Source organism: Cydia strobilella, chromosome 16 (genome assembly GCF_947568885.1).
Source record: "Cydia strobilella chromosome 16, ilCydStro3.1, whole genome shotgun sequence".
Taxonomy (NCBI): Eukaryota; Metazoa; Arthropoda; class Insecta; order Lepidoptera; family Tortricidae; genus Cydia; species Cydia strobilella.
In genome coordinates, this window is record NC_086056.1 from 13346704 (window position 1) to 13374199 (window position 27496).

The window sequence follows — 27496 nt, forward strand, 5'->3', positions numbered from 1 at the left end:
CGCTGACGGGGGCGGTACCGCGTACCGAGGGACTATCCCAGTGTGTGTGGTGCACGCACACCGACGCGCACGTTATTTGCGCTCCTCGCCGGCCTCACGCCGCTCGCGTTTTTAGTAACTAAATTCAATATCCTTCTACAACCTGCAATCTAATTAACATTTCGAGTTACAGAATAGTAAAAAAACATAACATAACATGGACATACAAGAAAACATTGTTGTATAAAAACATACAAGATAACGGCTGTTAAATTAATCCAATTAAATATTTTTAAATATGATAAACAAAAATATTAAATTATAGTCGTGAGTATTTTAAAAGTAAAACTCCCTTATACCTTGATTTTAAACAAAGTATTTTACTTATAACTTACTTGGTTCGTATGAATTAGTGACATACCTAATTAAAAAAGAAAGCTATAACTCCCGCGGGAACAATATAGGCCTTTTCCCTTCAGTACACCTGCATGAAATAAGATCTTTTCGAGCAAGCGTCTTGAAAAACAAATTTGCCGCTCTCCGGCTCCGTTGAATAGAAAAAAGAAAGCCTCAGGTTAGATAAAATTATCATAATAAAGAAACATGTGACATGTGATATTTCTTACTTTGATGTAATTATACAGTTTTATTGATGGTCCGTTTTTTTTATTTATGTGTCAGATTTTGATAAAAATAGGTATAAATTGAAGAGCTCCTAATTCTGATCGGAATAAATATGAAACCCAATAAATAAATAAATAATAATAAATATTAAATCAATATTCTTACACAGATTGACTAAGTCCCACGGTAAGCCCAAGGAGGCTTGTGTTATGGGTACTCAGACAACGATATACATAATATATAAATACTTAAATACAAATAGAAAACACCCATGACTCAGGAACAAATATCTGTGCTCATCATATCATATCATCGAACCCAGGACCATCGGCTTCACAGGCAGGGTCACTACCTCCTAGGCCAGACGACCGGTCGTCGCCCAATATTTTGGGACAATAGTCTAGTCTACAAAAGGTTCAAGGTGGTGAAAAAAATAGTGTAAGCTGTTCGCATAAAAAAACCGCAAATCGATGTACAGGTTAGCCGTTTGGTACACGTATATACTAGTCAAAACAAAAATTTTGACCCGCAACTCCTAAAAAAAATTCCCTTAGGAGGGGAGTGCTGAAACCTTTTTTTGTATAAAAAAAAACTTTTTTTTTAAACCTATCGTATACTTCTCATCTATCATACGAAAGGGCTTTTTGAAGCGATTCTGAAAATATACCACATCATTGCATTTTAGCCATTTTTAGGGTTCCGTAGCCAAATGGCAAAAAACGGAACCCTTATGGATTCGTCATGTCTGTCTGTCTGTCGTCCGTCCGTATGTCACAGCCACTTCTTTCCGAAACTATAAGAACTGTTGAAACTTGGTAAGTAGATGTATTCTGTGAACCGCATTAAGATTTTCACTCAAAAATAGGAAAAAAAAAATTTTAGGGGTTCCCCATACTTAGAACTGAAACCCAAAAAATTTTTTTTTCATCAAACCCATACGTGTGTGGTATCTATGGATAGGTCTTCAAAAATGATATTGAGGTTTCTCATATATTTTTTTTCTAAACTGAATAGTTTGCGCGAGACCGAGAGACACTTCCAAAGTGGTAAAATGTGTAACCCCCCCTCTAACTTCTAAAATAAGAGAATGATAAAACTGAAAAAACTGAGACTGAGAACTGGTTTGAACGAGATCTAGTTAGTAGTTTTTTTTTAATACGTTATAAATCGTAAACCGCAATTTACCTTTCACTCACGTTTCACATAAAAATACATTGTTTAAATTGTGTAATGTACGGAACCCTCGGCGCCCGATTCCGATTCGCACTTGGCCGGTTTTTTCTTAAATTGAAAGAAAAAGAATTTTCAAAACATACCAAGTTTGGGCTCCTCCAGATACGATATGGCTGATTTTTTTTTGTACAAATGATACGTGATATCCTCATATGTAACCCCAAAAAAGCAATAAAAAATTTATTTAGTTTTTTTTTTCAATACAAAGTGACACAGTTCTACTTAACCCTTTAACTTGACCCCAAACTTGGTGTGTTTTGAAAATTCTATTTGTTTTAATTTACAAAAAAATGTCTAAAATGTAATGATGTGGTATAATTTTAGAATCGCCTCAAAAAGCCCTTTCGTATGATACCACACACGATAGGTTTTTGGAAAAAAATATGTTTTTTTTTTTCATACAAAAAAAATGTTTCAGCATACCCCTCCTAAGGGATTTTTTTTAGAAACTGCGGGTCAAAAATTTTGTTTTGACCTCTTAGTATGCGTGTGCCAAACGGCTAACCTGTACATCGATTTGCGGTTTTTCTTTGAAATTGGGCTTGTACGGCTGCCACTAATAGAGATACTAACTCCTAAAAATACGTATGATACCTCATTGGATTCAGAATGATGTCTAGAAAAATGTATTCGAAGCGTTTATTCCCACATAAAAAAAGTTCAAAGCTATTAACAAAAAACGGCCAAGTGCGAGTCGGTTCCGTACCATTACGCAAAAAACGGCAAAAAATCCCGTTTGTTGTTTGGGAGCCCCACTTAAAAAAATATTTTATTCTGTTTTTAGTATTTGTTGTTATAGCGGCAACAGAAATACATCATCCGTAAATATTGCAACTTTTTAGCTATCACGGTTCACGAGATACAGCCTGGTGACAGACGGACAGGCAGATTGACAGACAGACAGACAGATATTATTTTAAAGGTATTAAATATTCTTTTAAAAATTAGGAAATAATATGGTGTATTTAAAACATATCATGGAATATACTACGGTTATAAATTGATATTATGTAAACTAATTTTTTCAACAAGTTAGGCAATTATTAAGTAACCACATTTTTTTCGAACTTTCGTCTTTGTTGTAAATTAAAAAAAAAAAAAAAAAAAAAATTGGCGTAAAAAGTATTTCGCCTCGTGGAGCCCCTTTCATGAGATCACGTCACAAAAGTTTTAATAAAATTAATACTTTGTTTAAAATAAATTTTTGAATAATAGTGAAAATTGTAAAATATAAAGCAATATAATAATACGTACTTAGAACTGATACTTTTCTAAATAAAGAATGAATAAACTAAATTGTGTAATTAATTTTTAGTTGCAAATCACCACAATTTGCTTCTAAAGAGCAAATCTGTGACCAAAAATTATATATAGTTTTAATTTTTCGTTCGTATATTCAGATTTGTGTATGAAAATGTGAAACTATTATTTCTAAAATAAATTATTCGTCCCTAATTTACACAAAATTTATACCAAATTTGATCTCATATCAAGAGATAGGTAGAAATAGAGGCAAACTGGACCGCAGAAGCCGACTTTTCCCCTCCCTTTTTGGGGGGTAGCCAGGACTTAATCTCGTAGCTAGTGCGTCAGCTCAGCTTTGTATGAACCAAGGAATAATAAATAGTGTTAAACGATATCCCCTGAGGCCAAAGTGCATACTCACTTTACTTACTTCGCCTACTAAGAGGCAAATCGCGACTTTGTTATGGTTTATCGATAACTTATCACATCACTAGATTATCGACTTTCAATGTCGACTATTGCCCATCACTTTTCTGTCCGTGTACGTATTTAGAAACTTGACCCCGCCCCTAAAATTAGTGCGATAAGGACAACTGCAGCTTAGGCGAAAAATCCTCCGTAAAAATCTCAAAAATCGAGGTTTCGTACTCGACTGTTTCCTCCTCCAAAACTTAAGCAATCGTAACCAAATTTGGAAATCTAAATGATTATGAAATTGTCTGTGTCGGACTGTTTTGATTTTTTGGCTAATTGATACCAGTTTTGAATACCACGCCTCTCATTGCGGCATAGTCAGTGAGGCCATTTTTGGCCATGTTTGAAGGGCTCTAGCGCCTTAAAAAACAAAAATATCAAAAAAAGCAAAACACACCGACACAGATATTGACAATATTAATCTGTGTTGAAAAAATCATTCCTCTAGCTTCAAAAACCAGGGAGGAAACAGTCGAGTACGTTTGTATGGAGAAATGATCACTCCTGTTGGCTCTTAAGTCCGCCCATTTGTGCGCGTATTTTAATTGTGCAATAAAGTTTAAAATAAATATACTTACAGGTTGTATTTGTATACTTACAGTAGGTATATTTCGATTTCGGCCACCTTTCGGGAGTTAATTCCGGGTGCATCATCACTATCACCAGATAAACAGCTTTTGCGTATGGCGTCATTTGTTATTGCATTGTCACTTCGAAGTTTCGTGGGTTGGTAGTTACATAAACCATGATAAAATAACATAAACCTGAAATTGAGTCAAACTTAACCCTTTGAACGCTAAGAACCCATAAAGTGGTCGTTACTAGTCGTACCCACAGCGCCAAGGACCATGGGTTATGTTATGGCGGACGCTGTCAAAGTAACCTTGACACTTTCAAGTAAAGTTTACATTCGCTCGCTTGCACCCGTTATCTTGGCGTGACAGTGACGTTTTTGTTTATGACATAAACCGTTCAAAAGGTTAACTTGCAAGTGTAGATACTTAGGTAGGTACATTCTCTTTGATAGCATACACCCAGGACCCAGGTGCAAGCAAGTAAAAGCTTTTAAGTAATAAAATATTTTAAAATTATCCAAAATATAGTCAGCACTGCAGCAGCAGAGTGAACAAGTTAAAATGATACTGACTATTGACACGACTTTACCGTTAAGAAATGAAGAGTTTATGTAGATCATTACATTGTCGGTTGTCGATAAGGTTGATTTAAAATTGAAGGTACATGGAAATAGCGCCTTATTGACAACCGACAATCCCCCCTTCGACCCTTTTGGTTGAGAATGGCACATTTACTTCTTGGGGCCTAGCCAAAATGAATTGATAGAAAACGACAATGGAAACTTTAATAATGTACCTATGTATGGAAATATACATGTGATTTTTCGTAGCCTCTGTCATCCAGGGCCTACCGCGATCCACGTTCGACGTGTTGCCTCTCTGTTGCGCTTGTAAATTCGTACGTAAGTGTGACAGGGAGGCAACACGTCGAACGTGGTTTGCGGCACTTCGCGGTAGGCCCTCTGCTGATTGTAGAACGTAGAACTGAGTTTGGAGTTGCTAGTTTTTTTAAACATTGCTTGTGAATCTCGTACAGGCGCTTATTGATTTGTGCTCGAAAACAGAGATAAGGAATGGGGAACAATTGACATTCGCGATTAAGACTCATAACTGTCAATTAGTTTTGATACACGCTTTTATTGCTGACTGTACTCTTTCCCTTTGCACGTCTAACAATTCCACATTGAAACCACTCTAAAAAAAAACATTTATTTCAGTTCTTACATACCCATATTTTAACACATTACTAAATGGTTGCGTGTAAAAATGAAAACCCTTCGCTGTTTAAAATTTGCTTTATTACAAAATTATTAGTATAAGTACAAAGCGCTTACGTTGGATTGGACCCATTAAAATTTTGGTAGGTAGGTAATGTAGTTACCGCAGGCGTGTGAAAATTACAATAACATATATATGTAACTAAATATAAAATACATTCTGGTATATATGGTAGTTCTATAGGTCGCGTTTTTAGGTACAACTTTCCGCTGTAAATAATCTCGCATCGCGACTCATCGCGTCACTTGTCGTACGATGTCTAAAACGCAACCATCATATTAATATTATGATGATCCTTGTAATATTTTCACATAGAGTAAACACAAGATAAACAAAACTGATATCTTATGGTAGATGTATACCTGTAAGACGGACAATTTAATGAACAAAGTTTAATGAAGTAGATATATCGTGGTAACTAGGCATAATAAATATACTACAACAGTTTTTAAGAGGCCGTAGTCGATTTTGGAGCAAAAAAGTAAAATTAATAGATTTAGTCGTTGAAATTATACACGTTTTGTTACGTAATATCTAAATAACAAGTATTGGTTTCTATTACCACGTCTTCTCATCTTGCCTTTTAATAATGAGGTCGCGAGCGTGCGTCACCGGTAAAATATGAAAAGAAGAGGCAGTTTTTAAAAATTCATAAAAAAATTATGGTGGTAAATTATACAAATTGATATATAAAAATAGTTTCAGCAGATGTTGTAGATTATTTAAGTATCAAAATTACGTTGAAATTAAGTGGATTTTCAGAGATATTGTCACTTGTTTTGAAGTAATTTCTGGAGAAAATTGATTTCGTCTAACTTTCATTTACACTACTTCAAAGTCATAATAATAAAAATGTAGTCTGATAAACGTCAAGTACAGAATATGTGTAATACAAAATTACCATGTTTAGCAGTCCAAACTTTACGAAATTTACAAATAAGACGAACAAAATCAATGCTTTACGCGCGTTTACCTAAACGTCCATCAGAAAAGCAAACATTACTAATTTAGTGAGTCTGTTTTCAAAAAATTGATCTGATAAAAGGTAGGATAAGAAGACGTGCTAATAGAAACCAGTACTTGTTATTTCAATTAGGTATCAAAAGGTGTACAATTTCACCGACTAAATCTATCAATTTTACATTTTTGCGACTAAAATCGACACCGGCCTCTTAAAGATAATATATTGTCGATATGTTGAGATACAGTAAAACTAGGGGCGAATACCTTTTAACTGAAGTTTGGGTTACATGTTACATGACATGTATAGTATGTACTAGGTATATTTTTAGTAAAAATATAATTACTGAAATCCGGTTCGAAGGGCCATATGCAACACCTACGCAATCATATAAGCTGTGTTTATAACAAAATTGTAGTTACATGAAGGCATTTCATACTGTACTGCCACTGCTGCACTGCACTGACCTTTCTGCTACGAGCATTTTACATGATAAACGAAAGACACTGTTTATCAACAGTGAAGCGTTTTAGTTGGTCATTATTTTTTAATAAACATATAAGAATTTAATGCTGTAATTTTTGTTTTTTTACGTATTTTTATCGTATTGAATTATATTTTTTTAGAAATGACTTTAATTATCAATAATTAACTTGTTAAGTGTTTAAAATAGTTTTTAGGGTTCCGTACCTCTAAAGGAAAAAACGGAACCCTTATTTATAGGATCACTCGTGCGTCTGTCTGTCTGTCCGTCTGTCACAGCCTATTTTCTCCGAAACTACTGGACCAATTAAGTTGAAATTTGGTACACATATGTAAGTTTGTGACCCAAAGACGGACATGTAACGTAAACAAATTAATTTTAAACATAGGGGCCACTTTTGGGGGTGAATGAGAAAATTTTAAAAAATAGTTTTTCAAACTATATCGTGTTAAATATCAAATGAAAGAGCTCATTATGAGGATCTCAAATATATTTTTTAAATAATTTTAGGATTAACAGCTGAGAAGTTATTCAAGAAAATAGGCAAAAAATGACCATTCCCCCTTTATCTCCGAAACTACTGGGTCTAAAATTTTGAAAAAAAATACACTAAATAGATATTTACCTGTAGATTACAGGAAAACCTATTAGAAATTGCAGCGTGAGTCGGACTTAATTACTTAGTTTTTGATTCGACCCCTACGGGTGTTTAAAGACATTTCACTCACGTTTTACAAAAAAATACATTGTTTAAATTGTGTAATATACGGAACCCTTGGAACGCGAGTCCGACTCGCACTTGGCCGGTTTTTTTAGAATACAGCGATCTAAATTAGACCCTAAAGAGGTAAAGAGTAAATACGAATATATTAAATAAACCTAAATCATACAAATGGTGGTTGCAAATTGCGCATGAACAGAAATCATGCACGAAAGTCTCCAAGCAAATAAACATTGAATCCAGTCTTCCCGTGGATCTCGTTCTCGATCTCGATCTCGACTCTCGAGGCTTTCGTAATCTCAACAGTCTTGTCCGGCGAATGTGGTGTCCAGCAATCAGCAGAATATGTACGGCCTGACGCATATGGGACACCGGTCGGAGGCTGCGAGGCATCTCCTGAGGCAGTCTGCGTGGAAGAAGTGTGCGCACGGCGTCACGCGCGCCGAACGCATCACGCCTAGACACACGGCGCACACGTCCTCTAGCATGGAGAGCTCCGCTGCTGTCGCTCGTCGGAATCTAGCGAGCGAGCCGCACGCTACATTCAGCTTCTCTAACGCTTCACCGAGCCTGTGCCTGCCGTGAACGATCACATTCACATACAACAACAGCAGCGCTAGCCGCCAGCGCTCACACCACGCCAGCGCCGGCACCAGCGGCAGCGCCAGCGCTGTCGTCACACCTCGCGCCCACACACCTAAATACAGCGCCTCCATACCTTCTAGGCGCTCAAACTTCATAGCTGTCAAAGCTATAGGCCAGAGCTCAAGGAACGTCCGCTCCGTTAGCAAATAATAAGTACCGGTGAAGAGCGTATACAACGCTGTCGGTTTGTAATGCTCCAAGCCCTGTTCCAGTCCAAAGGCCAACAATACAAAAGTCACAGTAACTATGAAAGTGACCGCTTTAGTCCATTCGAGGACAATTTTGGTGGCGGACATGGCGAGATGCTTGACGCGCGAGTGGCGGGTGACGTTGACGTAGGGCGACCAGTCCTCCTTGGTGCAGAGCTCGCGCACGTAGCTCACGGAGTAGGTGACCACGTTGTAGAACATGAGCGAGTAGAGGCAGGTCAGGCGGCCCTGCGAGACGAACAGCCGGTCGCACGCGGTAAACATCAGCAACTGGAACAACATTATTTCAATTTCAGTTATAACTTAATTATTAAACAGACGATTACGAGCCTATTGTTCCAGTCGACAAGTAAAGGTAGCCATTGAACATGACAAAATGGTTAATTGTAGATGCAGACAATACAAGCAGTTTGCATGATGATGATAAACGTTTACATAGCGCCTGATATAACGTATTACATATACCTTGTCGCTAGTACTTAATATAATATGCCCTAACAAGTGTAACAACTTGTCATATAGAGGTTCTACTCACTTGTCCAATCATTGTCGACAGGTTGCTCATCTGCAGGAAGAGCTTCTCCGCGCGGTCGACCGGCGCATACGCAGCGCGCACCACTCCCAGTGCGCACGACACTGGCCTCTCCAGCCTGCGCCACATCTCTGGAAATAAACAACAACACTTTAGCTCATATATTGTTTGCTTGCTTTTGAACCCCATTTCAAACTTTTTAATCTTGCGATATATAAGTATGAAAAATAACTTAATTGCTTCACTAGTCCAGGGGCGTAGCTAGAGGATATGGCGCCCGGGGCAGTCACCAAATTTGCGCCCCCTGACGACTGACAAAAGTTTCCCTGCTGCTGCCTTTTGCCCATTTTGGCGCCCCCTCTTGGATGGCGCCCGGGGCACTTGCCCCCCCCAGCCCCCCTACCAACCTACTGAAACATTTGCAAATCGCGTAATCAACAGAGAACATTAAATTTGCTTGCTTTTGCTGTCATTCAATGCTGTTAAATTTTAAATAGATTTTCTGTTACGTTATGATTAACCCACTTTCGCAGTTTACGCGAATTAGATGCGAAGAGATACATTTCTTGTATTTTTTGTTAGCGGATTTATGATTCGGACACGCTGAAAAATAGTTTACGATGTTTTCATGGTTTTCTGGTGGCTTTAATAATCAAGGAGAAACATTTCCTTTAATAAAAAAAAGCTTATGTATCTATACGCGAAGAGTAGCTATGTATAATACACTTTTCCATGGTCATATTATCAATACAAATTAACCTAGGATTTCAGAAGGAAGATCATGGTAAATTACTAATTCCAGTGTGCGAGAGACATTATATAGTCATCGTCTAACTGTCACAGAACAGTTTTTCAAAGAACCGGACTACAAGGAGAGCAAACACACGAGGGAACGACTACAGAAAGAATACAGCTTTCGATATTAAAGAGGCTCTTAGACTACTTATAGAGGATCTGATCTGATAGTGTCCGGCAAAGGTGTTCGGGATTCAATGATATGTCAAACGTCAGATGTTTCTGGGGGATGTAAGAATGTTATAGGACTGTTGATCATTATGTAGTATAAGTACATTATTAGGAGTATTGTTATTGCACGGCACAAGATTCCAAGCATGATTAGGTACATCAATTGCGTGGGCGTCTAGCAACAGGGTCGCGGCGCGGCTGGCTGACTGAACCCGTCATCCCGCATTTTGCTACATTTGCATAACTTTTCCCCTTTTTTCTTAGAATGCTCCAGATAAATAAACTATTTATTCTGAAAGGAACCAGGCCCATTTATACAAATACAAATTTATATTTATACAAATAAAATAATAATAATAGTTAAGTACATAACATCAAATTTGGCTTCAGCCCCACGTACGCCTCCAAAAGGTCCGGGACCCCATGATATATGGAAAAGACATACCTACTTATAAATAATAAAAACAATTCAGCTGCCACTGCTTACTATAATAGTCGCACGGAAACATTAGATGTATATAGGTACCATTACCATCATCACTCATCACATTAATGTGTGTGTGTGGATTTAATAAACGATCTAACGACTGTTAGTTCAGCTAAAGTCCTACTATCAATTTAACTATCCATGCAGAGACGGATAAAGGGCCAGCAATAAGCAGCATGCGAATATAACATACCTGTATGAGGTGAGATGGGGTAAAAAAAACATAGTTTAGTTTGCTCGGGGCTAGACGAACACAATGACGATTCTACATATTGAAGCGTTCTTCTTTACATATTTAAGAATAATACCCTCAACGGTAGAACCTCGCGCGGGCAGCTTTCTCGAGCAAAGGTTTAATTGCTATCGCGATGCGCGGGAATGCTGCCTGCGTGATGGGCACCTTGCCAAGAGGCCAGGGTTTATTATAAGGATTTTTTTTTTAGTTGGGTTTAGTTTTAGTCATTTTATTTTATAAGTAGTCATAATTTAGTTTCATACAATAAGGTAAATTAAATAGTTATTTATCTTCCTTTTAATAAAGGTTTGTTTTGTCTACCTGCCAATGATATTTACATTCCTCAAATCGATTCGTAAGTATAAAATTAATGCCCTGCAGCAACAGTCTCTAGAAACATCAATAATAAATTATTTTGATATTTTCAGCTGTTTCACTACAACATAAACACGCCCAAGGAACCGTGAAGATTGTCAATGTTATTTTTCTCAACAATTTTACATGGTATAAAAGGACCCCCAGTGACCAAGGGTAGTCAGTTCAGAGCCACCCTTCACAACGCCATAGAACTCGTCTTAGGAATCTATCTGGTAAGTATTTTGTGAATATTTTATTTCAAACCTATTCGACTTTTTATATAACCTAAACGTGTTCGTCAATAAAGCCTTTTACCTTTAATTTAACTACTAACCTAGTAGGCACTTACAACTGCAAGGCAGCTATTTCAGTATTAGGTAAGTATATTTAACAGCTTTTGAACCAATTTGATTGTTTGACATGATGCCAACGGCCGCTTTCTAGCTATCACCGCACCGCTCGCCAGCGGCAGGGTGTTCATCCTCACAGCCTAGAACCTAACTGGTCGCGTACTGTGCGGTTTAAGAGGAATTTCCTCCCGCGGACGCTTCGGCTGTGGAATGAGCTCCTTGCCGAGGTTTTCCCGGGGGGCTACAGTATGGGGTTCTTCAAAAATGGAGTGTACAGGTTTTTAAAGGATCGGCAACGCGCATGTACTATCTCTGGTGTTGCAGGCTTCCATAGGCTACGGTGGCTGCTTACCATTAGGCGAGCCGTATACTTGTTTGCCACTGACGTGGTATTAAAAAAAATTGAATACTGCATGTGGAACCTAATGTTGTTTGTACCTCAATTTTACTTTTAACTGCTACCCTAGGCAATTAAGTAAAATTGCATGGCAGCTATTTCAGTCGATATTTCATTCGAGCGTTGATAGTTGATAGTTCCAGGCAGATACAAGAACTCACATATAGAATATTTATATTTATGACTTCGAAAAAACATTATTAAAATTTAACGATGCTTTATGCGATGATGTTCAAATCGAATGCTGTGAATTTACTTCATCTAAATATACTTTTCTCTCCTCTTCGTCGCTCGTTTCATATTCGATGCGGCCAATTCGCAGTAAACCGGAAATCGTTGACGCACATGACAATCAACGACATCCGTCAGTTTTCGCTTTCACTTTCGTTATTTCCTGCATATGTCAGAAAGAAACGGATATGACGATACGTGACTTCGTAGGTAGTCGTGCTGAACGCCACAAGTTATTGGCAGAACATTTTCCAAGTCGATAGCGTTAAACCAAGAAGAGGTCTGCAGCGATTTTGATAGCACACGCCGTGCAAGTGTTATTTACAGGTCATAATTTCATAGAAATTTGAAGTTTAAAATAACACTTGCACTGCGTGCAACAGCATTTTTATTTTGGAGGGCGTGTTTTGAACCATGATAGCGGGACCTTGAAAGAGAAAGGTATTAAGGATGTACGAAGCTATAGGTTGTTACAACAATGTTTTTCTGAAGAACAGGAACTAATGACGCACGAGTGTTGGCGGCTTGCCATTTCCGCCGCTCATTCAGCTCTGTCGACGGTGACCTGACTTTCACACACAACACTGTATATAATAAATATGTTAGAAATGCCATGTGTACGCGTTTATTGTACAGTCTAGTTGCGATAAATGATGCAAGAGTGAGGGGAATGGGGAAAGCAATTGTAATAGGTTTTCGCTGCCATTAAAGTGAAATAAATAATCCCGGTTGCACCTAAGAAAATTAAACGATGCTAATTGACCGACAGCGTTAGCGTAGGTCTCCGTTTCAACTTGGGAAAACATGCTTTCATATATCATCATTTCTCCTCTGCAGGTCGCATTTCTCAACCGATTTTCGTGAAATTTTGTGAGCAGGTTTGGTAATTAGATATTTTTCATTTCTCATGCTCTGAAAGAGGGTCATTGTTGTTCTAAAAGGTGTGCAGAAAAAGATACGTATCTGCACTCTGCACTAGAGCATTTTTACGTTCGAAGTACGATTTTTTATTTTTTTTACGATAAGCAATTGAAATTTGAGTTTAAATGGATTTGTTATACAATTTTCATTCTGATATTTGACTCTCGATTCCATAAATAACGATTCTTTTGTCTGAATTGTTAATTGAAAGTGAAAGTACCCTCAAGAAATACTATAAAAATGTATACTTAGTCATGTTTTAAAATAAAACACGTGCATTTTACTTTCCTCGTATTCGAAATGAAAAGTAGAGTGTTTAATTCGGGTGAAAGGCATCATTTCTGCCTTGGACTATTGGCGTTTTCACTGCGTCCGAGCGCCAAAATACCTCGGCAGAATTGAGTACCTTTCATCCCTTGCTTAACAATCTACTATTTTTCTGTCGTTTCGTTTTATTGGAAAATGTTCAAAATTGTGGAAATTGGCATAAATGAATTAAGTGCCAGTATAGGGTCTTTGGCACTTGAGAGTTCTGAGTTCGCTGTGATATAGATAAGACTTAACGAAGTAAGTTTTTTTATTTTTAAATTTTTTTAAACTTATGAAGTTTATCGCGAGGCCTACAGCTCACAGAACCACTAGTTGTAAATATATAGCTATTTGTGCAACAAGAGAGGAAAGTTGGTTTTTCTTGCGAGTGTTGATTTTGTGTCCCGAGAGAGCGAAAGATTCTATAATTGAATCACGAGCGAAGCGAGTGATTCTAAGTTAGAATCTTGAGCGTAGCGCGGGACTCAAAAACACGAGATGTAAAATAACTTTGCTCTCGTGTGACACATATAATTTTTCACCTCAGTAGTGAGAACATATTGAAGGTTAAAATGTATTTCAAATTACCCAGTATAATACAGAGAAACAAAAAAAAAACGAATTTGCGATAGAAGTATGAAGTGGCAGTTCATGGCCTTCACCAAAATAAAAAGCTACTTTGTTTCACTACAGACGCACTTTCTTCACCCCTGGGAGTGACGAAAGTAGGCTTGTTCGAGCTGCTGAGGTGAAAAACTATAATACACACTCATCCTATTCCGTTAGATGGCGCTTTTCCTACTGAGAGCAAGGCTCAATCGGGGTATTAACTATTAAGATTTTTTTTCGGTACACATATTCACTACTATTTTCAGATAAATACGCATTTATATACCGTTGGAAAAAAATGTTGTTTTGTTTAACATGTCATGTTCATGCATTGACCGCTAGACACAGTACAAATCTATGCGATCTGCGCCCACGCGTCATAGGTCAGTATATAAATTGGCACGCTTGCTGTTGTCGCCAGTATTTTTGCGAGGAATTTGTTTTGCCAAGGAAAATAATAAATATGAAGTAAACAGCCGGCCTACAGGAGATTCATCCGAATCGCATCCGGCCTTTGAGTCTCATTGTTTTCATTGAGAGTTCCCAGTCGGATGGAGTTTAAAATACCTAATTACATTAACGCCCCTCCACACTCATGCGCGAATCACGGCGCGAAGCCGCGAACGTAAGTGTGGCGTCGATTTCGCAGATTGTTCACGCCTTCGCGCCTAGTTCCCCGTTTTTTTATTATATTATATGAAGCGGCTATATTTTACGGTTTTACAACAAAACAAAATGGAAAAATAGCTAAATCACGTATGATGCCATAGGTAACTAGCAGTTAAGCTCGATCAGCTGATGCTTTTCCGCCATAATGGCGAGAACCAAACTGCGAAATCGCCGTGAAGTTTGCGAGTGTGGAGTCATACGTCAACGTCGCGACATGTTCTCTCCGCGAAGTCGCGCCGCGCCTTTACACCCAAGCCTTCTTAAACGTGCAAAAAGTATATTTTGACGGATGGGTAACTACGGAACTACACTGAGCATGGCCCGACATGATGTTGGCCGTTTATTTCTATAATTGATCAGCAGGTGACTAAGCTTGCTTATTCTAAACTAAACATTTGAGTTATGATGAACAACTACGAAGAAACGACGTTTTCTTATGTCTATTTTTCATCTCTTTGTTAAACACCCTGTAGCTCCTAAAGTATTGATCGTAGACTAAAAATAAATATATAACCTAATTTGTAGAAAATTTTATGTAGAAACTTTTTTTCGAAGTAATTATAATGCTATTCGTACAGATATTCGAGATACGAGCAAAAATCTGAAAAAATATACCTTCAACCCCCCCCTACACCCTCAGCTCACCCCCCACCCCCGAGGACTTTTAGTATGTTCATCTGGACACCACAAGGTACAACTATACCAATTTTCAAAACTACACGAATTATTTCCGCAGATTTCTTTAATTTTCTTGGGTTACAGGGCTAGCTCATTTTACTAAAATGGCTATTGTTAAACCTTTTTATTATAAAGCCAGTCACCACAGGTGGTTGCTTGTAATCATCGTGCGATTCTTCTAAAAGGTCAATGCTTTGAAAATCTATTCTGGCTTTCAATGCTGTGTGTGTTATACCCCTACAAACAGTGTCCGCTACATACTTATTCTAACAATGCTACGGGCTACGCCGTAGCACTTGTAGTACTTTTGTACACCAAAAAACCCCAAGTTAGCCCCAGCATCAGCACCACCAGCAGCAGCATCCATAAATAGATATAAAGATAAATAGTAGCCATGATACTCTGCGCAAGCTTGCACAGCGCAGGGCCACCACCGGGTAGCGAAAGTTGGCACGGGCACGACTAGGCAGGCGTAGGCGTCCATGATCCAGGCGCCGCCAGCAGCAGCATACTGGAATTACTTACTTTGCGCAAGCTTCACAACGTCGGGCCACCACCGGGCCGGGTAGCGGTAATTGGCGGAGATGAGCACGGGCACGACGAGGCACGTGTAGGCGGCCATCAGCCAGGCGCCGCCCAGCGCCACTAGCAGCCCCCGCGGCGCCCAGTAAGGCAGCACCAGCACCAGCGACAGCAGCCATACTGGAATTTAGGAACTGGTTAAAAATGCATTTGGTACTTTGAGTGTAGGATAGATTTTTCTATGTCAATAAAATTGTCCATATTAATTTAATTTCAACATAAAGATGCAAGTCAATCAGCGCACGCGTGCGTAAACCAACAATTTGTTCTTGTAGCTTTCGCGGTGTTGAAATAAAAAACAAACTGTGTACGCTTTCCATTTTTTATGGATTAAATAAACGGTATTGTGGCTTCACGACCTATTAAACATCTGAGCGCATCGTCCAGGAATGCTGAAGACAAACTAAGCTCGTCATCAAGCACCGATTTCACTGCGTAGAACATGTAGATGCACCAAGAACTAAACATTTAAGTTCTAAATTGTCGGAGTCCGCCTCTAGAACTCTAGCTAGGATAGGATTAAAAGTGGAAACATGCCCTCAAAAAAAACTGTAAGCAGGGCGGCGCGTGATAACTACACAATGCAGACTACATAGATCTCAGTTGCAAAGGATAGTAGCGTTTATAGCTCTCCAATATACACAATAAAACAATAAAACTTTCAACGCGTCTGGCTGGGTTAGCCTTGTTCATACCAAAGATAGATATAACTCCGTAATAGATGAATACAGTCTAAGGAAAAAACGTGCCTAGAAAATCACGAAAATTTCATTCTCGATCAGAGGGCACAACTAGTTTTGGCCTACTCTCGTATAGAGGGCGTTGACGGTTTCGTTTGTTATTTATAATTTTAACGCATATCAGTGAAGGAACATGGGTCAAAATCATATAAAAATAATTAATGCAAATAAAAAAAAACATTTATCCATATTTAAATACATTTTAACGTTTTTTTTTTTTTACTAGCCTAATTTAGTGTCCCACTGCTGGGCAAAGGCCTCCCCTCGTTTCCTCCACTCGACCCTGTCGTTTGTAGTGTCCCGCCAATCCGGATAAAATGCGTCTAAGTCGTCCCGCCATCTCCTTTTCGGCCTGCCTGCACCCCGGCCAGCACCATCTATGGTGTTCCGTGGATCCCACTCGGTAACCATTTTGGCCCACCTTTCAGGGTGCATGCGGCAGACATGCCCAGCCCAGTCCCACTTAAGCTTAGCGGTCTGGACACCTACGTATTTACCTACACATTTTAACGTATTTTAACGTATACCTAAACGTATAACGTACACCTACACATTTTAACGTATTTTTATAAATCTTCATTTTTAGTTTTAAAGTATGTCGATAGATGGCAGTGAATTTACTGTGGTTACAAAATTTATTACGACAGTACCGCTCTATCTTATATATCCTCTTTGTTCATACCTATACCAAATTTCAAACCGATGGCGTACCTAAGTAGTTCTCGAGATATTTAACAATGTGACAGACAGGCGGACAGAATCGCATCATGGATACCTTTTTTTACCTTTTTTGTACGGAACCCTATAAACAATGGGCTCTCTCCGGTAGGCGACAGCGGAACCTACATACCTTAAACACGTCAACAGCGGAGCAACTCGTGCCAATTTTAAATGAACTCTCCAAGCGGGTCAACGCTCCGCCTAAGATTATAGAGAAAACTATGAAAGTGAAGTCGGTTAATAAAAAAAGACGCCATCTGGACTAGATTCGTAAAATTAATGGCAAACGAAATGTGTTCCCAAATTATCATTCGGCTCTTGATTTACCGACGCATTTTAATGTACTTACGCATGAAAGTTAAAGTACCTATACTTTTATACCTTGTACCTAGGTACCTAACATCCACTACATTTTTCTTGTAAAAAACATGCTATATCTACCTCTTGTCTAAACCAATACGAAATCATCTCATGTTCAACATACATGCAAAACCCTGTTTACCATCATGTGCCGCGTATACGCTTGTTTTCTACCAATGTTTTATAAAAATGTAACAGTCTGCCAATATTCTTAGAATTTAATTTAATTTACTTTATAAAATCTAGACTTGAAATATTTCCTTGAGACGCTAACCTAGCTTTCGAGAAATATGCCTTTGGCCTCAATCTCCCAACCTTGACAACCAAATCGTTGTTTTTGACCCATTTTGTGTAAAGTTTCTTTGTACGTCGCACAAGAGTCGGTAAACATCATTCGGTACAATGTTTATGTTATCAAAACATAACATCCGATATTAGTGCGTATTTTCTTTATGTGGTCCTATTTTCAGTCACAGATACATGCGATTATAGCCAATTTAGATTACGATGTGTTGTTGTAAAGAAAAATAACAACAAATAACGCGCACATGCATTTATAAATAACAACAGTTGATTTTCTGTCATAACTTATTATAAATAGGTAGGTAAGGTGTGTTTTTTATTCCGTAGACTAAAATGACGTTTCATGTGTATGAGATGATATTTCTTAGTAAGGTTTACTCGGCTAATTCCGAAAATCGGGATATTCCGAAAATTACTAATATCTACTAAACGCGGCTACATTATTTGCTCTGGCAACACTCCCTATGACGTTCAAGTATCTACCTCCCCGCGTTAGAAGGCTCGGGACGCTAGCGACGAAACTACGCGTGTGGCGCATCAGATTAATGAGCGGGTGAAAAATTCCCGCTTTTTTGACATTCGGAATTAGACGACCATCGCTAACTCTGTAATTTGGGGAGTAAATGAATTGACTGCTTTTGTGTTTAAGAGATTATCGTTTTTTAGCCATTTTAAATGGGCTCAAACTATTCTAGCTTGAATTTTATTACATTTTTAGATTTACCCGAAGTGGGGAATTCCGTGTCACAAAGTGTTCCGGAATTACCCGACCTTGTTTTCTCAAAGTGACAGCCAGTGGTTCTCAAACAATCAAAATTAACTTTTATTTTTCACAGGCTATTTTTTTTCTCTCATAGTAAATTCTGCTCCACATGTATGGAAAAAGTTTTCTTTAATATGTGGATTTTTAGTAAGTAGGTACATTATTATAAGTCGACCCCTAGGAAACTATTGATACTGGATAGGAATGAAATCGATTGGCTTAAAAAAATAAGTTTTCATTTTCATACATATTGTATGGGAATGTTTTCCTCGATTCGTGGCATTTCAAGCCGGAATTTTTTTGTCCTCTGCAAGTGTTATTAAAGTTTGAGTACCACAGATTCCTGATCGGGTAATTCCGAAATAAAAGCTTGACACACACATGAATAAGTACTCCTATTAGCCTAATCGAGTAAAAAGAGCAGAGAGGGTAATTCTAATCAAAAAAGTAATATGTACCTTATGCGACATACACATAAAACTCGTTTTCAAGTGTATTCGGATTTACCCGAACCAATTCGGAATTGCACGTTCGCAACGAAAAAAAAACTAGATTTGAAACGCTTGTATTTTAAAAATCTTACATTATTTATGAAAAATTCTGTAATCGATTGTTAGGCTGAACCATCTAGTAAGTAAGTTACTCACTATTTCCGTCTAAAAACTTTGCTATACTGACTGGTTCATGGAGACATATACACCTTATCAACTAGTGCAAAAATCATTCGGAATTACCCTAGTGCACCTTACCACATGAAATGTCATTTTAGTCTACGGAATAAAAAAACAGAATAAAGTTAATTATATCTAATAAAAAATCTACTTAGAAAGTAGCTTACATTTCTGAACCAAATTCCAAAACATACTTACTACTTAGTATTAGTACAATGACTGCAATCAAACAACAATTAAATTTAATAACCTCATTCATAATTAAATTTCTACGTACCGATATTAGCTATTTTGTCTTCGGACTTAAGCGTGTGAATCTTGGAGAAAGAATCACTCCGTATGCGTCCACGCACTCGCGATATCATGCCCATTTCTAAAATCGAAATTCGAACGTTAAAACAAATGAATACACTGAAACGCCGACTTCAAAAGTTTTTGTTTAAAAGTTTTGTTTTTAAAAGTTGTAAAAGATCCGCTTCAGGCGAAGTGTGTCACTTGAATGCGCATTCGCACTGGGCGGGGGATCGTTTGGGCGGGCGGGGTCGCGACGCGACGCGTGCGCAAGTGTCTACCATTTTCATATATATATATTGTCGTTATAATATGTCTACAAATACATTGCCAATTTGTCTCTACTGCGTTATTTCTTCTTAATCTTAAGGCAGCAATGGATGTGTTTTGCAAACTTTCTCAACAAACACTAAATTTACGTTGCAATGACGTTTTATTTTTAAATTCCGCTCCATGTCAGTGACTTCTTAAATCAAACTACGTATAATTATAATTTCTGTGCAAACATATATATGTGAATAAGTCAAATAAAGAACAGACTGGTGAAGATGAGTCGTCTCCAGACGTTAAAAAATATTGGGGCAGTTCGAACCTCGGGTCAATAACTTTTGGTCAAAATAAAAAGAATAATAATCAGCTTGACTAACTTAGCTTGCTTGAAAATGGAGACTTAGGCTCTCCGAAACATGTCGCGCGAGTGACTAAAAACACGTGAGTGAAACCGCTATGTTAGTTGTTAAAATAATAATCGCCAGGATGATATGGAAAATTTTAGTCACCTGTTCAGTTTACCGAGCCGTGCATCTGACCAAATCACTGAAGACTGAAGTCTTTCTCATGGCCCTAAGAAGACTTATCGCAAGACGTGGAAGACTTGACACAATACACACGAATAATGATACTGACTTCCACGGAGCTAATATTAACCTTCTGAAGACTTTCAACGTGAGGAACATTAAGTGGGAATTCAGTCCTCCTGCAGCGCCATGGTGGGAGCGCCTCATACGCTCTATGAAGGACCTTATGAAACGAAACTTACCTTACCAGTGCAACCGTAATTCTCTCAGCAGACGCCGTGGGCATCTTCGTAAGTCGATGGAATATTTAAAAAGGTTCAGAAACGAGTACTACATGGAGATGCTCGTCCAGAAAAGGGCAAGGAGAGGGACTCGCATTTAAGGGTAGGTAATGTAGCTTTAATAGATACAAACTCCAAGCTTATTAAGTGGCCTTTAGGGAGGATTATAGGAACTTTTCCAGGCGAGATCTAAAGAAGAGTTTTGGGCCTCCGTCCCAAAAGGTGGGAGGATGTTGCGAACTCCTTTTTGATATGTGTCAAATATTTAAATTTGTACTTTTTATGATTTTTACAATCAATGTCACTCTGAAATAAATGGCTAAACGTTTACTGCGTGTTTTCATTAGGGCTATATTTCTGGTAATTTCCAACAATCAGATTGATTGATTTTGAGGGTTCCGTACCCAAAGGGTAAAAACGGGATTACTAAGACTCCGCTGTCTGTCTGTCTGTCCGTCTGTCATCAGGCTGTATCTCATGAACCGTGATAACTAGACAGTTGAAATTTTCACAGATGACGTATTTCTGTTGCCGCTATAACAACAAATACAAACAACAACAAATAGGTTTTTTTTACCGTTTAGGTACTTACAGCTCCAATCATTAATTACGATGAAAGCATCAGAAATGCTTTTGATCACGCGATCCGTATTGATAGAGCCGATGAAGTACATATTGTCTTTGACCCAGATTTCAAAAGCTTGAATAATTGAATAATCATTTATTGAAATAACATTTTAAGGAAATCAAATTAATTAATGTCACTTTTCTCCACGTGGTCATGCTGGGCGACTAACGGTAGCGTCGAATATTACTCTAAAATACTTGAAATATTTTTGATAGAGTAGAATTAATTCCCTTTGACGGAGTTAATTGACTCTACCAAGCATTATAGCTACGTAACGTAGTATACATTTCCTGCTACCCAAAGGTTGTCTGGAAGAGATTTTTAGCGATAAGACCGCCTGTTGTTACCTGGTTCTATTTTTCTTCAAAAAATTCTTTGTAGTTTTACATGTATGTAAAATGTATAATTTTGGTGCAATAAAGAATATTTACTTACTTACTTGTACATATAACAGCGGACCCTACAGATGTTGGTTAACATTTAGACCTTTACCTAGAATATCTGCTGGTAAATAGGTAAACAGAACCCGGGTAAAGACGGTAAACAGTAAACATCACACCCACCGAAGTCGCAAATAGAAGTGTACGTGCGAATACCCACGACTCCCGACTCCCACGAGCCAGTCGCTCTTGTATACTGGAGTATATAATATGTGTCATTTTCAATCAAAAGAGTACTTATTGTCGCTTGTCAGTAAGGCGCTATTTTCATATAGCTTCAATTAGAAATCAACCTTACCAACAAGCGACGTGGTACCTTTTGGTTAAAAATGTCACATATATTTGCTCTATTACACGCACGCCCACAACCACATAGTTCCCCATTATAGACCCACCTAGATCTCAAATAATGAAAAGTACCTTTGAAAAATATAATAAAAATAAAGTATCTCCAATAAAATTTACTGAATATCGTTTCCGTTGCACGTCCGAATGACTGACTGTGTGCATGACGGATTCGAGTTACAGTTACAGGGGTTCGAGTTACGCTAAAGTGACAACTAGATATTACTTTATATTTAATTCAAACTTGTTAATCGGTAAATAGCTAATTTAAGAATTTAGAATTACTGGTTATTTAAAATCTCTCCTTCACGGGACAGGCATTGCCTAGTGTGGAGGTCAGCAAAATCTGTATCCAAGTGAATATTTACCGGAAATAAACGATTTTTATTTATTTTTTATTTAGATATCTTAAAATCTTATCGCTATGTAGGTTTTTTATAGGTATACATACTTAGAAACGTAATTCGAGAAATTCAGGAGTCGTAAACAAAACCGCCGATTTTTTACATAAATTACATTATTGATTAAATTTGAATGAAATAAAACTATGAAAACGGATTATATCGCGTATATTGATTTGGGATTTGGGATGTATTATAAATTCAATATACGCGATATAATCCGTTTTCATAGTTTTATTTCATGAGTAACTATCGAGGTAACCGAAGACAATATTAAATTTGAATGACTGCACCGACTGTATTTGCCCAAATATCGGGGTGTAAGATTATCGCAAGCCGGTGAATGAGTAATGAGTACATATATAGTGTAGCAGTATTTATAGTAAAACTATAATGATTATTAATCACAATCACGAGTGGAAGTGGATGTTCCCGTGACTTGACTCGGGCGCCTACACCGCGTTTCATTCATAAACGTCGCGACGGAGCTGACGAAATGGAATTCGTATTAATTATTATTCAGATATATTTCGGGACATATTATGTGTGACTAATAAATAAAGGCCAAGGAATAAACATGTGGGTTGGAAAGATTTCGTCGAGAATTAAGAAAAACTATCTAAGGTACAACATTGGGGTTAGGTACAAGGCCGCCATTTTCTACCGTTTATGTCACAATGTTCAAGAAGGAGAAATAATTATAATTAGCGATAGAAAAAATCGTTGCAATAATATTATTATATATAGTTTTATAATAGAATAGAAGTACGTATAGTACATAGTGCCAGATGATGTAGACGCCAACGCCATCTAGTGAAACTGATGCAGCTAATCGCCTAACTAGTGCATGGGTGCCAGCTCATTCTGAGGGTGCCAGAAGCTTTACTTCCATATTTGCACTTATGTATCCTGTTGTTTTAAAACCAAAAGGAGTTAAGTCTAAACTCTCTAACTCTACCTACCTATGTACTATCGGTTATAGGAGACTCATTGTTGATCATCATGAAGATCGTCCTACTGATGATGTTACTTCATGTTACACGATAGCACAGATTATATAATAGTTCTTACGAACGATAGTCACGCGGTCAGAAAGGGTTTCCGATGAAACGATGTGTGACTGCAAAAAAAATACCAATAAAATTGGCAAATCATTTAGACGGACAGCATCCTTTTTGCTGTCGTTTCTATTGTGCCCTCCGTTGTATTGCCCAAATCACCAAATGAACTTAATGTTTATGTTACTGCCGACCCTTTAAAAATCTGGTGGTTACGTGGGAGAACTGCAGCATTTTTTGTGTAAGATGTAGTATTAGTAACTGTTCCAGAACTCCGTGATGATGCACCCACTGGTATACCTGATGCTCCTGGCCGGCCCATGCCTGGCGCGCTACCGCTTCGAGCCCCGGAACCTAATTGAACGCGATGACTTGCAGGAGAAAGGGTATGGCAGTTTATAACATTGATGCGAAGAGAGGCAGGTGCTAGGACATGTCTAAAGGGTAGTCTTACTCGCACACCGTCGCCGCATGCCGATGCGGCTCCAGTTAACATCTTTCATTATTGCAAAGGCAGAAATTATTTAAAGATTGATCTAGTATTGGCAGTTATTTTGACACATACATATAGTTTTACCTACTTATTATATTCATTCAACCGATTCATGCCAGCTAATCTTTAGTACAAAAGGTTTATTTTTCTAGAAACTAACAATAAATTAGTCTTAAAGCAAGTATACTATAGAGTTGATACATGCAAGATCCCGTGAGGAACAGGACCATGACATTACACGTATACGCAATGCAACAGAATTAATTATAAACACGTTTTAACATTCCTGACAATACCTATTTTCCCTTCCGCCCCTACATTTTTCAAATTCGCCGCACTATACACTTACACTTAGTGAAGGAAATGGATGAACAGAAATAATATAGAGTTAGACCAAGTTAGACCAAGAAAATTCTGCAAAGATTTTGACAGCACACGCAGTGCCAGTGTTATTTGTACGTCATAATTTCATAGAAGTTTGACGTTTAAAATAACACCTGCAGTGCGTGTGCTGTCAAAATCTCTGCAGACTTTTCTTGGTAACTCTATACACTGGCAACAATTTTTGGAAATTGACGGGGATTTATGAAATTATCACATTGATGTTGCCAGTCTCTTAAAACCTTATTCTAACTTTCTTTTAACCGAATCTAAAAGAAGTCAAATTAATTGTGTATGATAAAAAAACGGTACTTTTGTAGTAGTTATTCGATATTTTTTCAGCGAGTGGGTCGACTGCCCAGTGTGCGACACTCCCAGCTACTCCGCGCTGACGAGCGACGAAGTGTGTGAGATGCATAACAGCAGGCCTGCTAAGCTCTGCCTCCACGGGACCTACATCAACAAAGTCTGCGGCTCAAGGCGGGACTGTTATCGGGTATATTAACATTTTGTTAGTGTGGATTAAATAAAAATAAAGAAAAACACTTTCTACCGAATGGATAGAGAAAGGTATATGTTATTTCCCTGGTTGTCTTAGCAGAAAGATGGCAGGCTGAAAAGGTAGATGTACTAACCAATTTGGTGTTCGATGCAGTCGACCAGTTGTGACTACATGCTATATGCGTAGGTATTCTTTAAGGTCAGTCCACATGGGATGATCAAATTTTAGGTTTATGCTGATATTTGAGCGCTCTAAATTAAAAAAATGCCCCCCAACGCGAATACTAGCGTCACAAATTAGTATTCTTGCGTCCGCACCTCTAATTTATCGGTAATAACGGTCATAATCGGCGGTTGAAATCGGCGAACAAAATTAGCGTGTGCGTCCACACCACCTGATTTGATCAGACCATTTAATCAATTTGTTGAGCAATTGTTCCCATCTGAACTAGCCTTTACTAACCAACTCTAGAATTACCAGCTTTCTATTACTACGTTGACATGCATGTCGAGACTTGGCAAGCGTCAGGGACGCAGCTATACGGTGGAATGAGATAGCAATATCTCTTGCTCCCTCTAACGCATAACTGCGTCCTTGACGCTTACCAAGTCTCGGCACGCATGTAAACGTAGTAATAGAAGTCATAGAGATTTTGAAATAAGAGAAATGTTCTACGAAGGTAGACTAAAGGCCGTAACACAGTAACACACCATCGCACAATAACCTTGGTGCGGTGCGATAGTGTGTTACATGAATCTAGTATAACTGGATCGGTCATGAGGGGTGGGGGAAAATGACCGAACGGGATAGTCTTATGTATCTTTCAGTAGGAGTAGCAGAGAAAGCGCTGTTATTGTTTGTCCTTGTCATAGTTTCACTTTTCCACCGCTGCCACAACCGAGGTTGTGGCAAACAAATAAGTACGTGACATGTCATGTTTGTTCGTTGCTTGTTTAATTATCGTTGTTTTGTATGAAATTGTGCTTTCTCTTATGAAATATAGTGATGGTTAGCATTTTGAATGCTTGAACTTTGATAAAATACTGGTGAATTGTTCTATAATCGTAATAAATAGCCGCTCTGAGCAAAAATATGAGATCATAACCTTTCACACGTAAGTACGGTATTTTACACCTTCCTCTTAACGCAATATGTGAGAATAACATCGTAAAATTACGTTACACTCAAAGCAATGTAGAATCAAAGGATTTCAATAAAAATATCACAATTATTTACGCAAATTAACAAAACATTATTTGTAAAATTATCCGCCCAAATTACGTAGGTAGGTAGGAGTCTGAGGTCAGCCATTTTTAAACTTCTTCTTAATTTAGCTGCATAACAATCATGTTAGGGATACCAGATGAAAATATCATAATTTTATGGGTAATTTTGACCTCGAAGTTTTTTCGTACTTCTAATTCCAAAAAATAAATAAACAAATGTTGTGAAGATTAAATGTGGTGTACATTAATTGGTGTGATTGCGATTTGTGATTTCTTTAAATTAGAAGCCATAATACATTTTATTTTACGTTTTATTTACTAAACATGTTTAGTTTTGTACCACCTGCGCGAATTATAGGAGGTATTTCATTGTTTATACGCCTAAAAAGGTCGGCCCATTGACATTTTATTTAACAATTTTTTAATACCGTCAAACAAGCTAACTTTGCCTCCAGGGTAATCGCCCCAACGTGATATCAAATATTGGGGTAATTTTTACCAATATGGTATCCCCACGTTTATGACGTCATCTATGTCTATCCCTTACGGGCGCACGCGTATAGCTGGTCTATGTAATGCTAGGTCTATGGTGTGTCACGACTTTAACAAGCACGCACGCAGGTTAACTCACGCACTAGGTATCATCTTATGGCCAACTATGTAAGGGACGGACTATAAAAATCTTAATACTTCTAACTCCACTTTTCTAAAACGAACGAAAGGCAAAGGCAGTAAAGGTTTTCTTTCCCCAGGGCCCCGACGAGCCGTGCACCGAGAAATTGGACAACGATGAATTCGGGTGGAAGTGCGCCCCAGGATCGACTTGCTCCAGCGTCACTGGAAAATGCATAGGTCAGTAACAAATGGAGGCGCCAACTTATCTTTCAATGGGTCTGCTGGGGTGATGCTATGCATCAGGTAATTCAGGAATCCGCAGCAGCTCGATCATTTCAAATTGCATTATACTTAAGCTATGACACGTTTATTTATAGGAATAGTCTACTGTTGCACTCTAAAAGAGAAAGAAAAGGATGCTGAGACAATTGTCTTTTTTCAGGTCTCGGCAACCCGTACAGGAACGGCCAGCTGCACTTAATAAACCCATTTGAGAGATACCCACTCCGGAACCGACGTGATATTTAAATTTTAAATGGCTGCTATACCTAAACATACGTAATCAACCATTCACGTGATAAAGATTTTCCTTCTATCTACAAATGTATGGGAATATATAGCAAGTTTGTTTTAAACAAGCATCTTGTAGGTATATTAATAATTGTGATCTCTAATTGTAACTGAACGATCTCATATTACATTTAAGTATTTGATGTATTAATAACAGTTT

The 27496-nt window shown here is 38.0% G+C and overlaps 2 protein-coding genes across 2 annotated transcripts; one reads left to right on the forward strand and one right to left on the reverse strand.

Annotated features, from left to right (window-relative positions):
- Positions 1–5411: 5411 nt before the first annotated feature.
- On the reverse strand, positions 5412–19797 carry LOC134748620 (uncharacterized). Its single transcript, XM_063683418.1, has 4 exons — positions 19586–19797; positions 15695–15871; positions 8964–9091; positions 5412–8698 (listed from the first exon to the last, which is right to left on the reverse strand). Exons 1-4 carry the CDS (start codon positions 19677–19679, stop codon positions 7910–7912), a joined length of 1188 nt encoding a protein of 395 aa, XP_063539488.1. The 5' UTR covers positions 19680–19797; the 3' UTR covers positions 5412–7909.
- On the forward strand, positions 11069–27344 carry LOC134748628 (uncharacterized). The gene is made up of 5 exons (XM_063683425.1): positions 11069–11238; positions 23820–23935; positions 24766–24919; positions 26904–27003; positions 27209–27344. The coding sequence occupies exons 1-5, from the start codon at positions 11125–11127 to the stop codon at positions 27292–27294; spliced, it is 570 nt and encodes a 189-aa protein (XP_063539495.1). The 5' UTR covers positions 11069–11124; the 3' UTR covers positions 27295–27344.
- The last annotated feature ends 152 nt before the right edge of the window (positions 27345–27496 follow it).